The sequence below is a fragment of the Cucumis melo genome, chromosome 3, assembly GCF_025177605.1.
Source record: "Cucumis melo cultivar AY chromosome 3, USDA_Cmelo_AY_1.0, whole genome shotgun sequence".
Taxonomy (NCBI): domain Eukaryota; kingdom Viridiplantae; phylum Streptophyta; class Magnoliopsida; order Cucurbitales; family Cucurbitaceae; genus Cucumis; species Cucumis melo.
Window position 1 is genome coordinate 25,794,853 of NC_066859.1, and position 13,786 is coordinate 25,808,638.

Below are 13,786 nucleotides of genomic sequence, written 5' to 3' on the forward strand. Positions count from 1 at the left end.
GATGCAATTTATTTTAGAGCCTTCTTTTATCTCAAAATGAAGATTGGAGCTTCTTTTTGTTTATATGGAATCAAAGGATTCAAAGGATTTTCATGGACAAAGAATTCATTTCATTGGCATGGGGGGGGGGGGGGGGTTATTTTCCCAAGTATTTTTTTAATTCATGTTGCATGACAGCTTGGTTGGTCTTTACCCAAAAATTGTTACTCCTATACCTCTGGCAACTCATTTTTTAAAATTTCATTTATATAATTTTTTCCTTCTCCCTTTTTTTCTAAATGTTCGTGAGCGTTTGGGCAATTTAACGCGCATCTCGACTAATCTCACGGGACAACCACCTGACTTAACAACATTGAGTCAAGGAAACTAATTCTTAGGTAGGTGGCTACCATGCATTGAATCCATGATCTCTTAGGTAGTTATTGAGACTGTCTTCTTTTTTACTACTAGGGCTAACCCATAATGGTTTCATTTTTGACTTATCTCTAAAAACTCGGCCTTTCTTTGTGAGTTTGTGAGTTTGAGTTTCATTTTTGACTCATCTTTGTAGCTCTTAGCCCTTTCCTGTGGCCTTTGTTTTTGTCGCTTTATATATACATAATTTATTAATTATTTTTTAATTAAAAAAATTTATCCTTATATGAACCAAAAGAAGATGGGAGAGGCTCCTCGTATCCTTAATGAGTTACTAGAAACATCTGCAACCAGAGAAACGAGCAGAATACTGTGGGAGGATAGTAGGGAATTTTTTCATATATCAACACAAAGTATCATCTCTGTTGCAGAAAAAAGGAAAAGAAAAGAAAATAGAGCAAGCATTCAATATCGCTATAACGCTATAAAAGACTGGCAATTTTTTTTTTTTCTTTTGAACGAAAGGTCAATTTTTTTCAATCCAAACCAACCACAAAAAAGCACACTAACAAGATTCTTCCAAAGGGTCTCCTTTTCCTTGAGAGGGTGGTTTAAAGGAGGAGAGTACGAAGCATGTAGGTCTTCTTCGGAAGACCACCAGCCAGCTACTAACTTACTAATGATTACTACATTTGTTATCACTTGCAAAGTGTTCGCATTGCGTTGTTTTCATTTCTTGTAGTTTCTTTTGTTTTGTCACCTATAATGTATTTTGTGCTTGTCTTATTTCATTATTTCAATGAAGAGGCTTGTTTCTGTTTAAAAGCCCACCATCTAGTTGGTCTTTCCTTTTTAGAAGGACAACAACTAGGGTTATTTCTGAGTTTGTTTCATATGTCTTCCCTAAAAAGCCATAGCTGACTTTCTTGTTTGGTCTAGAGCTTGTGTTCTTTTTCGTTTAGTTTTTCTCGCCTTCTTTCCAAAAGGGAAACGTTGGGTGTGGCCTCTCTTTGTGTTACTCGAAGGCCACTCTTTTTGGCTTGGAGGAAGGGACGTGAGAGTTCGAAATTCCAATCCTTTTGAGGGATTTTCATGAATCTTTTTTCTCAAAGTATGGTTGATCATTTTTTCGTTGATGTCTCGGTCTTCTTGGTTCTTAAGAGTATTAATATTCTTAGGAAAATGGGTTTTTTTACTTGATAGGTTCTTCATGGTTGTGCTTACACAATGGATTGACTCTTAAGGAAATTACCTTCGCTTGTTGGGCCATTCTGTTGTCTTCTTTGTCTGAGGGTTGGGGAAGATTTGGATCATATCCTTTGGCTGTGTGAGTATGCGAGTTCTATTCGGGAGTTGTTTTTCTAGCAGTTTGGGTTCTTTGTGGCTTGTCAAAGGGGTACCAGGAGGATGATCGAAGGGTTCCTCTTCAATTCGCCACTGCGGAGAAGGGTTGTGATGCAGTAATGCAGAATCTTTAGAGAATTTTAGTGAATAATACTTTGGTGATTTATTAATGAGAGAGGGAAAGCCTTTATATAGGCAGAAAATTACAGAAGTTGTTGAAGTTAGTTATTTTAGAACTAACTTTTTAGGATTGAGTTAGTTTATTTTAGAACTAACTCAAATTAAAAGAATTAACTAAGAATAATTAATGTAAAATACAAGAATGATAATTCAAGATATTCAAGAATTATCTAAGGAAATGTTAAGAAATATCAAGAAAGGGGATGTTCTACATCGGGTTGTTTTTTATGGTTTGCTGGGGTGTGTGTTATTTTATGGACTTTGTGGGGTGGGTGAAATAATAGGACTTTTAGAGGGAGGCATGGAGGCCCTAGTGAGATTTGGTGTCTTGTTTGCTATCTTGTTCTTTTTGGGCTTTAATTTCGAACAGCTTTTGTAACTACTCCATAGGCATTCTTTTGCATAGTTGGAGTCTCTTTTTGCAGTAGGGTTTTTTGCTTTGTCGGCTTGGTTTTCTGTATGTTTGTGCTTGCATTCTTCTTCTTCTTCTTCTTTTTTCCTCTACTCATTGCAAGTGGTTGTTTCTATATAAAAAACAGAATGAAAACATCTAAATTTCTAAGTCACCATTGCGTGATAGAAATTAAATTGGCCCTGATCCTGTTTTAATTCACCATTTCTTGTCGACTGTAGTATATTTATTGTTTGTTTAATATTTAAGTAACTTTTTCTTTATGAACAGACACTAGATGGTATAAGTGACATTCGGGACGAGAGTGATCGGACTGGAATGCGGATTGTAATTGAGGTAAAAATGATGTTGAGTGTTATACTTATCCTGTCATTATGACCTATTAAAATATCTTGTGCAACTTACACAGTAAAATAAACTCCCACAAAGTTCTTGGTAATCAATTTTTGTTAAGTTGAACAGTTGTGAAGATTAGTCTCATGGACACTCACAAATTATATTGTCATTATGACACTTACAAAAAGTACAAAAACTTCATATGGATTGGTATGCATGCGCATATTTATTGCGCTAGATAATAAAGGGAGTGGACAATGCTGGTTGGATTGACAGGTTTTTAATCTTCTTTACAGCTTAAGCGAGGAGCAGACCCATCGATTATTCAGAATAATTTATATCGTCTCACATCTCTTCAGTCTAGTTTTAGCTGCAATATGGTGGGGTGAGTGGTTTGTCCTTACAGCTAACTTGTTATCCTTTAAATTTTCATTGATGTCTTCTCTTTCTAATGCATCTACTTTAATTGCTTTGCCGATTACTATCCATCTAATGTGATTAATTTAGTGCAAAATTAGTATAGTTTTCCTTCTTATTATGAAATTTAAATCTATTTAATGCTTATCTCAAATCCTTTAGAATAATTATATCGAACAACACTTCACCATCACGTCTATCTCTTTAAGTGAAGCTAAGAGCATCAGATTCTTGTCGATGATTCGGCAACAGCACAGGCTCGTGCCCAAAAAAAAAAGCTAGGATTTGATGCACAAAAGAACATAGAAGTATTACTCAATTTAAACTGTTTTGCTAAACAAATTTTACTTAAATTGCTAGGAATAAATTACTTTGATTCTATTTAAAATGAAATATCTTCTTCTTCTTCTTCTTTTTAAACATGAAGCATAACTTTATATTGGATACATGAAAAGTGGCTGTTGCTTAAAGGATACAAGTTCTACAAGAAATGAGTAATTGTTGCAACAAAAATAGAAAACAAACCAGATAACATATATCATAAGAAAACCAGTATGAAACAATGAAGTATTTTGATTCAAACCGGTCATCCTAAAGGAGATACCTTTGAGTAAAAAGGTTCTATTCCTTTCCCACCGCGACTGTGATAAGAAAACTTTATCCACATGAATTCAAAATAAATGTAGATTTCTCCATACAACTGACTAAATGATGCCGAATGTTTAAGATGGGGAGATGATTAAGTGGAACTCAAGATGCAAACTTCCTTTGATTTTTTTTTTCTTTTTGGATAGAAACAACTGCTTTCATTGAAAAAAATGAAAGAATACAAAGGCATAAAAAATTAAGCCCTCAATAGCCCTTAGAGAAAGGTTTTCAAGTTAAGTAGAATATTGCATAGAGAATAATTACAAAACATTTTTGAGACCAAAGCTTTAAAGAGAGACGTGGAATCTAACTAAGGACCAAATCTCACTAGTGTTTCTCTCCAAACCACGGGACTCTATAATGTTCCTCTCCCTGCATAGATCCCACAAAATGGAACACACCCCAACATCTCAAAGAAAACGACCTTTCTTTTTGAAAGGTAGATGAAGGAGGACTCTAAAAGAAAACGACCTTTCTTTTTGAAAGGTAGATGAAGGAGGAATTGCTTGAACTTAAGACGAAGATCCCTTTGACCAGCAAGCACAAAACCAAACTTCTGAAAGAAATCATTCCACACCATTCTCCATCCCAAACCAATTCAAGGTAAAAAGATGCCAATCCAAATAGTCAAAGCATTCCAATCTGCACTGAGAAGAAAAACAACTGATTGGAGATTTCTTCGAGAGCCCAACAAAATAATTCTAAATTGACCTTCCATGCATAGTTGAATATTAGAGAAGGAAAAAAGGTCCTCATCCCACACAAAGCTTCTTCTGCGATAAATCATTTGTAGACCTAAGCTAATGAAATATTATCTGAAGGCCTTAGCTTCAAATCATGAAAAACATCTTCATTTCAAAGGAATGGTGTAGAGTTAGTGTGGGTCGTGCTGGAAGGACAAATGGTTGGCTGACTTCCCCCTTTGTTTAGTATTTCCCAGGCTTTTTAGAATTGTAATTTCCGAGGATTCTTTTGTTGGTCAATACTGGGCCGGTTCTCTTTATGGATGGGATATAAAAGTTCAGAAGAAATTTCACCAATACTGAATTTGACGATTGGATTGCTCTCTCAAACAAGCTTTAAACTGGTAGACTAAACAACAGGGACAGCTCTTTGTGTGGTTTTTGGAAAATGACGGTTCCTTTTCTGTCGAATCTCTCTCCCAAACTCATTGTGATTCAAATAGTTTTGTAAAAGCAAAAATCTGATATGACCTTTTGTTCTAAGAAAGTCGAGCTTTTTTTTCTTTTTATCTTCTCTTTTGAAAGGTTAAAGACTTGTTGTGGGACCCAAAGAATCCTTCGAAGTTATGCTTTCTCTCCTATTTGATCTGTTCTCTGTAAAAGTAGTGAGGAGTCTTTGATATGCCTCTTTTTCTTCTGTCCCTTCGCTGCTAACTGTTGGCAGAAGCTGTTTAGCTTGTCCAACGTGCAATGGTGTTGGCCGAAGAAAGCTTCAGATTTCTTTTTATGGTTAGTTGATGGTCCTTAGTTAAAATGCTCGGGCAAAATTTCCTTAGTCCACTGGAATCTTTGCCCCCCTACATGGTTGTTTGAAAGAAACTCTAGAATCTTTTGTGATCAAGAAACTAATGGTGACTTTTTTAGAGTTTGGTTAGTCTTTTTGCTTCTACGTGGTCCTCCAGTTCTCAATTCTCCCATTTCTTTTGTATTGTTTTTTGTGATAATGAAAATTATGTTTCCTATTAAAAGTTATCTAATAAAAACTATTATAGAGCTAATCAAACTTGGTGACCACCTGCGTAGGAATTAATATCGTATGATTTTCCTTTACACTCAAATGTAGTAAGGCCGAATGGGTTGTCTTGTGAGAATAGTCAAGGTGCATGTAAGCTTGTCCGGACACTCATGGATATTGGAAAAAAACTGATCGAACTTAGTCGTATTACTATATAAAGCTCATCTTTCCCCTGAAATTTTAAGACTTATAAGTTTGAAAACTTCTGTAAATTGAGGCTTCTTTCACAAATTTGAATGAAATTCTTGTCTATTTTTCTGTGTTGTTTCCCGGGACATAGATTGATGATAGATTCTTGAATCACATAATTAAAACTTTAATTTTTCTTTAAGCATCATGGGTTGGCCTAATGATAAAAAGGGAAACATAGTCTCAATAACTAACTAAGAGGTGTTCAATCCATGGTGGCCACTTACCTAGGAATTAATTTCCTACGAGTTTCCTTGATACCCAAATGTTGTAGAGTCAAGCGGGTTGTCCTGTGAGATTAGTCGAGGTGCACGTACGCTGGTCCAGATACTCATAGATATATAAAAAAAAACTTTAGTTTTTCTTTTGAAACGATTCACCCTTTTGTTGGCTAATATGTGATTGTTAGGACTCCTTTCTACCTACAACAATATTAACCAAACAGCACACACAATACACTAATAGTCCAGCAGAATTCACAGAGAAATTTATATAACAGGAGAGTAAGCTGTAGTTATATTGATATATGGATAATAGTTCACCAGCCACAAAAGAGTAACAAAACCAACAAGACACTCAGCCAAATAAGAGGGCTGTACTCTCCACCATGAACTATGTTCACTCCAAAATGCCTAATGATCAAGATACCTCAACCCTAATACAAAAGCTCCTATATATATTCCTAATATTCTTGTGCTCCTGCTGCCATGTGTCATGAGGACCACTGGCCATCCTAACTACCAAGCTGTCTGGGTGGAATTCCCCTTTTTACCCCTTCTCTTGTAAACTTGAGTGATTGGAGGCCTAGTAGTGATATAGTGTTTCTCTTGCCATTGCTTCTTGTATATATGTGTGTGTATATATATGTGTGTAATTTACAAGTTATGCAACTTTAATTTTTCGTGCAGTATCATTAATGGACAACCTAAACTCATGGGTCTGAAGGAATTGTTGCAGGTAAAATTGCACTTAATTTTAGGACCATACGCCTCCACCTTTCAACCATAATCTTGTAATAAAATGTGTTTCTTGCATTGTGTTTTCATTCTTGGACATTGGCTCTTATTGATAGTTTAATTTGGTTTTTGTGCGGTTCCTTCATCCACCGGTGGATTTACGTAGGTACCATTTTGAGTAATTTATTTGAAGCGTACGACTTTCTTTTTGTCAGCTTTGAGGGCTGTAAAGAGATGATTATTGAGCTCTTTTGTCCTTTCGCCTTTTTGTGAGAAATGATTGTTTTTGTAGCAAGCAGGGTGTCCACTATTTTTCTGATTTTCCAGCTGAGGAATAACAGAATTGCCAAGGGTTGGAGAGATCTAGTGATGTTTGATCCTTGTTAGATTTTATGTTTCTTATAAGCTTCAGTCACTTGGCCTTTTTATAATTATGCTTTGGGCTGCACATCAATTGGTCAATGTCGGATTCGGGAGAAAACCGACTTGTGAAGCTTGTATGTGGTAACCAATTAGGGTCAGGTTGATTGGTTGGTCTTGTCAGTTTCTTAATACCTAAGCTGTGGAGAGAGCATGTGGTTTTCTACTTCTAGTGAACTACATGGAAAAGAAGAAAGGTTAAGTGAGAAGAAATGAAGAAAAATATGGAAAATAAGAAAAAAAGAAAGGATTGATCTACTAAGAAGTAAAAGAAATGAAGAAAAGGAAAAAGAAAAGAATGGAGAAGTTCTTTTTAAGAAATAGGAAATTCTTAAAAAAAAAATGGATAAAAAGTTAAGATGGAGCGAGACTTACTCATGGTGCTGACTATGGTCGGAGGAAGTAACAAGGGAAGATTCGACAAAAGCGAAGTGGAAGACAAGAGAGGGCAAGGGAAGAGAAAGGAGAGACTGGGAACTTGGGTATAGTAGGATTGAAGAGAGAATTCATCATCATCATCATTATTTTTTTTTGAAAATGGTAAGTGGTTTTGAGAAAACCATCAAAACCATCCTCATTTGCAAGGATGTAAAGAGCCAACTTTTTTTTTTTGAAGGTGATAGACTGGTCGGTTTTGAATTTCAAAAAACCGACACCAACTGACACTCCCCTACCTACCAACCACAACCAATGGTGGTTCGTTCGGTTGGATCAGTTTTTGGGGTTCCTTTGAAAACTTGTAATTACCGTCTAGGTCTTAAATCATTTGATTGGAAAGTTTAGCTCTCTTTTGTAGGTTTTATTTCATTATGTACTAGTATTTTTTCATTTTTTTTTCTGAACAAAATTTTCTTATTAATAAAAAAGAACTTTGGCCCTCTGAACTGTTAATAAAGGAAGGTATTATGCATGAAATTTATCTTATGTGAAGCTAAATGGAACTGGGAACTTTGGTTGACTTGTAGCTATTATTTATTATCTCCAGTTTGTAGTGGGAGCTGGCTATTGAGTAAATGTTAGCATGATTTTTGGCATTATAATATAAAATAGCAAACGATATGTTTCTTTAATTTATGATGGATTGAGATGAAGATAACTTATTTTCTTTTCTTTTTTTTACTTGAGCAAATACCAGGCATTTTTGGACTTCCGGTGTTCTGTTGTTGAAAGACGTGCAAGGTTTAAGCTATCGCAGGCACAAGAGAGAAGACACATCGTAGAGGTCTGTTACCGTTTCACACCTACGGAATGATATATTCTGGGTATTGTCACATGTTACTAGTTAGTATTTTGTTATGTGGAGTATCTTAAAGATGTCACAGAAAAGGATGAAACCAATCTCTTAAGCAAGACTTTGCATAATTTTTCATCCCCTAATATTGATTTGGAATCTGAGGTAGGCTCCCTCTAAATTGTCAAAATTATTCCATTAGTTTTGGTTCCCTTCGAACCTACTGGAGATTTCTTTTATACCTCCTTTGGCCCTCTTTCCCCTCTCCTTTTGTAATTTCGTAAATCAGTGAAATTGCTTCTTATAAAATAAAATCCACCGGTTAACTTGACTCCCAGAAGCTTGACCTTTGTTTAATAAAGAAGGCATTTTCTTTATTGTTTTGTTTTTTTATTTGAATGCAGCAAGAACTTCAAAATATGTGGTCTTAGTTTATATGCAATATGCAATTTCAGTAAAGATTGTTGTATTACAGAATTTAAAAACTGTTGATTTCTACAATCATTGGGTTTAAATAAAGTGGAAAAATTGTACTTCCTTTATTAAATTTATATCAAATTTTATGTTTTATATTTTATATAATTAAATTTATTTTATTTCCTTGCTCATCCCTCTGCTTTTATGTTTCTTTCACATGCATAGACTCTCATAAAAACTCTTCTTTTATGTTTCTTTCTCATGCGTAGATTCTCATTCAAAATAATCTTATCTTTATATTATATTCATGCCATTAACCTATTTCTTTCAGTGTCAGCATTTAGTAAATATTGACGAGAAATCCTCTCAATTAGGAATCGGTATTTTACATTCAGAGGTTTTATTATTCTCTCGTGTTTTCTTGTAGTACTTAATATCGTTGCTCTGTGTATAGGGTATTGTTATCGGACTTGATAATTTGGATGGAGTGATTCGTTTGATAAGGGAAGCTTCCAGCCATTCTATTGCATCTGCTAGTCTGAGGACTCGTATGTTTCTAGAAACTTAACATTTCTTCATTTAATGCTTTCTTAGTAGGTAGCATTGTCCCTTGTTCTTTTAACGAGTCATGATCGTTGTTGTTTTTCTTTTTGAAAAGGTAACAAAATATTTCATTTAAAAAATTGAAAAGTGACTTAATGCTCAAAAATTCAATAAACATAGGAAAATAAAGTAAATAGAGGTTAATTTGATTTTAAGAAGCCATAATCAATTTTCATGGAAGCACTTGCTGTGGAGGGAAATGGAAGGGCTATGAAGCCACACTCATTTGATATTTAAACACTGATGTATGATACTTGTAATGGAGATTTCTCATTTTGTCCATAAAACTTCTCTATGCGTGAGTGTGTGTGTGTGTGTATACAATTCATGATTAAATGCATCTTCATGTATTCTCCCGTAGCTAATAAGATTTATACCATTCATGACGTCAAGGTAGGTTATATCATTGTTGTGATGTAAATCAGTCTGAAATTACTGCCGTTCCCCTTTTCCTTTCTGCAGAATTCAACCTTTCTGAAAAACAAGCTGAAGCTGTATTGGACATTAACCTTAGGAGACTTACCCACCTCGAGGTCTGAAGTGGTCATGCTAATCATGTACTTGTCATTTCCACCTGTGAACTTCTGAAATGCATTAAATGAGTTATTTTGATCTCTTGTTCAGAGGAAGAAGTTTACTGATGAAAGTAAATCCTTAACGGAGAATATTTCCAAATTAGAGGAGTTGTTGTCTAGCAGGAAGAACATACTGCAGGTATGGTGTCTAATAGACTTTTATTTCCAGTTGATGTTCATTTGGAGTTCCTTTTATTTATTTATTTTATTATTGTTATTATTATTATTATTTCTCTTTTTGATGTGATATACAAATTCACCAGAAGCAATTGCTATGCCAGCTGATTTTCTTAATGTTTCTGATGGATTATGGGTTATGAATGCAAAACCACTTTGTTTCTTATGCTATTTGTTTGGCAATGAGCAGTTTGCTGCAATTTTTTTTAGTGTTTTCTTGGTGTTCGCTGCAGAAGAATCTAGGGGGCTTTGGCTAATGTTAGTTTTTTAATTCTTGTTTGAGGCTAGCGTATTACTTTATTTGGTTGCGTATTATGGTTCACTTGAATAAATTACGAAAGCTTTTTCTTGTAACCAATAACCTTGTTGTCATGTTTCTTTTCCTGTGGAAGTTTTGTTTCTGTTTTTTGTGATTCTATAAATACTTAAATAGAATTATACACTTACTTTTTTATTTGATCAAATTTCAATGAATATATGCGATTATTTGCACTGTTGCAAAACTGGATACAACAAGAGCTTATGTTATATTATGGACACATTTGTGATGACACAAAGGCTAAACATGAAATTTGGTCCTTTATGTTTCACGCAATTCGTATTGGTATGCTTGTGGTTTGTGGTTTTTATTATAGATTGAGTTGATTTTCATCTTCCCTCTTTATTTGAAATTCTAGTTAATAGAACAAGAAGCAACTGAGCTGAAAAACAAGTTTCCTAGCCCTAGGCGTTCAGTTTTAGAAGACACTGATAGCGGTCAACTTGAAGACATTGATGTCATTCCAAACGAAGAGATGCTTTTGGTAAGTGGCAAAGTTCACTCATTTTTATTCTATGGCATTATCTTCCCTCGTTGATTTTTGCAAACTTCTATAAATTATCTCTCAGGCACTTAGTGAAAAAGGATATGTTAAGCGGATGAAACCCAACACCTTCAGTCTTCAGCATCGTGGGACAATTGGAAAATCTGTTGGAAAACTGAGAGTCAACGATGCAATGTCAGACTTTATTGTTTGTCGTGCGCACGACCATGTTCTGTATTTCAGGTATTTTTTATGACTTACAAATTTGCATCGACTTAACTAACAAATGGGAGTATTGTTCACATTTGGATGAAAATTTACTGGTAAATCAGCATTCAAAATGGCAACCATCCTTTTGATATGGTGGAGAAGAGCAAAGGGCACCAAAATCCGTGAAATGAAATTTCGCATGAGCTTCCCACTTTTTTTCATTTCGTTTGGTGTACCGTGAAATTGAACCACTTTATTAATAATAATAAATGAGACTAATGCTCAAAATACAACAATACTATACTAAGAGCAGAATGAGAAAAAGACAATCATCGATACAAACTAAACAAAGATGAACTCGGGCAATACAAAAGGGAAAACAGCCAACAAACAATCACAAAGAACAAGCTAATAAAGCGAAATCTAACAGAAAAATTTAAGCTAAACAGAACCAAAACGAAGAGATCAGCATCAACAAAGTGGCTTTACTTGCCTCCCACATGAAGAGAAAACCTAGAGAGACTAAAGATGGACCAAAATCTGAAAAAAAAACATCTAAAGGCTAAGACAAGTTTGGCTTTCTAATGGTTTGGCTTCCACTACCCAACCGGTGGAACTACATGCCATTCTAATGGTTGAGGAGGAATGCTCGTTATTGGAGTTCAATCCTTAGTGAAGAATTTTCTTGTAAATCCTATTTCAGATTGTTGTTGAATTCCACCCCCTCTAAGGTGTCGATTTTTATGTGGTTTGGAGGATTAAGATTCCTAAAAAAGTTAGGTTCTTTACCTGGCAAGTCTTGCCAGTTCAGGTGAACACCTCAAGAAGGCTCGTTAGGAGGAGGACCTCACGTTTTGGGGCATTTTTTCTGTATTTCTGCCGTAAGGCGGAGGAAGACCTTAATCATCTCCTGTGGGGCTGTCAGTATGCACAAGTTGTTGGACTTGATTTTTGTGGGAGTTCAGTAGTCGCGTGTATGTTAATACATCGTTTGAATTTAAGACACAAAAAGGGGACATAATTGAAGGGGTCAGTTTTAGGACAGCTAGGTAGAAGAGCTAGGTAGGAAGAAACGTGTGCATTAGCATTACCAGCATTACCAAGTTTATAGAGATGAGGACTACTCCAATTATTGTGATTAGTTAAGAAGTTTTACTGCGATCAAAGATTATATTCTTTTGTTCGTCCTTCTTGTATTTGAATATCGTTTAGAGTTTTAAGGGGAGATTTTTACTTGAGGTTTTTCGAGTTCTAATGCGTCAACTTGAAATTTTAGTTTATTTTTCTGTGAGATTTTGATTTTTTAATGTGGGTTTGAATCTTGATTTTTACAAATAAAAACTTCTGATTAATTTGTTGGATAATCATTTTATTTTTAAAAATTAAGCTTATGAATACTTTTTCTATTCATAACTTTCTTGCTTTATTACCAATTTTTAAGGAATTGAAAATTTAAAACTTTTGATTTTATTGATTTCACCATCCAATCTAGAATCATCACAAACAGCAATTGAATATCACTTTTTATTATTGTTTTTTTCTCAACTTTCCAGAAACCTAAATGAGAATGATTCTTTCTCAGCTTCTTTTTTCTTTAATAATTTGAGAAAGAATCATTTTCATTTTTTCTTAATAATTTTATTATTGTCCCTTGTATTCTTTCAATTTTTTCTTAATGAAAGCAGTTTCTGTAAAAGGAAGTTATCATTATTATTGTGGCTTCTCTTGTAGTTACGTTCTCTTAATCAAAGTATGTGTTAAACTGTTAAAAGAGAACACTAGGTCCACGTGGAAAGGCCTAGCAAACATGGAGAAAAAACTACGATAGAAATTCAATTTTTATTATTTTCACATGCACCGAAATTTACAAAAGAAGACAATTTTATAGGCTTTAGCAAACCCTAATACAGAAAAGGAAATAAACTTAGGGTAAACAAAAATACTATAATAACCTTGGTGCTATAAGCTATCAACAGAGCCCCTTTTCTCCAACAGTATGCATTACACATTTAAATCACTATATTAAGCCTTTTTTTTTTTACACTACTAGGCCATGTTATCAAAATGTGTTATTTGTTTTAATTGTAAGTCCAAATTTTGTGTTTACAGGTTAACCGCTCTCAATTATTGAAAATTCTGTTATTTGATCTTTCCAATAAGTTGAAGAGAAGTCTGTTATCCCCCAACAAAGTTTCTTCCAAGACCATCTACCCATTTATTAGTTCTGCATCATTTTCTCACAAAAACATTCTGCCTATTATCTTAGTTATGTTGATTTATTTAGTAATTTATATTTGTTTCTTGTTTTCTTGTATGATCTGCTTCAATTTTATTGCCTTGACTGTGTGTAGTGATAAAGGTATAGTCTATTCAGCTCGTGCATATAAAATTCCGGAATGTGGCCGAACTGCTGCTGGCACTCCATTAGTTCAGGTATTCATAGCTTCATTTGTCTTCACTGAAAACTTCAAAAGTGGTTGATTGCTTTAAGTTTGATCAATTTCTTTTGTCATCGAGCTAGATCCTATCTTTATCAGATGGAGAGAGAATAACCTCCATAATCCCTGTGAGCGAATTCAATGAAGACCAGTTTTTACTAATGCTCACGGCATATGGTTACATCAAGAAAGTATCTTTGAACTTTTTTTCATCAATCAGAACAACTGGAATTATAGCCATTCAATTGGTTTGTTCCTTACTGATGCTTTGATCCTTCCTTTCTTAGTGTTATTCTCTAGCCGAATATCTTATCAAGC

The 13,786-nt window shown here is 34.5% G+C and overlaps 1 protein-coding gene across 2 annotated transcripts in view; it reads left to right on the plus strand.

Annotated features, from left to right (window-relative positions):
- The window catches only part of LOC103488432 (DNA gyrase subunit A, chloroplastic/mitochondrial), a 28,483-nt gene that overhangs the window by 8,723 nt on the left and 5,974 nt on the right, over positions 1-13,786 (plus strand). For both annotated transcript variants that reach the window (XM_008447160.3, XM_051082138.1), the window contains exons 11-21: positions 2,561-2,626; positions 2,923-3,011; positions 6,547-6,595; positions 8,150-8,236; positions 9,117-9,210; positions 9,728-9,798; positions 9,890-9,979; positions 10,695-10,820; positions 10,906-11,063; positions 13,382-13,463; positions 13,552-13,716. In XM_008447160.3, the coding sequence (XP_008445382.1) occupies positions 2,561-2,626; positions 2,923-3,011; positions 6,547-6,595; positions 8,150-8,236; positions 9,117-9,210; positions 9,728-9,798; positions 9,890-9,979; positions 10,695-10,820; positions 10,906-11,063; positions 13,382-13,463; positions 13,552-13,716 (1,077 nt within the window). The remainder of the gene's footprint in view (positions 1-2,560; positions 2,627-2,922; positions 3,012-6,546; positions 6,596-8,149; positions 8,237-9,116; positions 9,211-9,727; positions 9,799-9,889; positions 9,980-10,694; positions 10,821-10,905; positions 11,064-13,381; positions 13,464-13,551; positions 13,717-13,786) is intronic.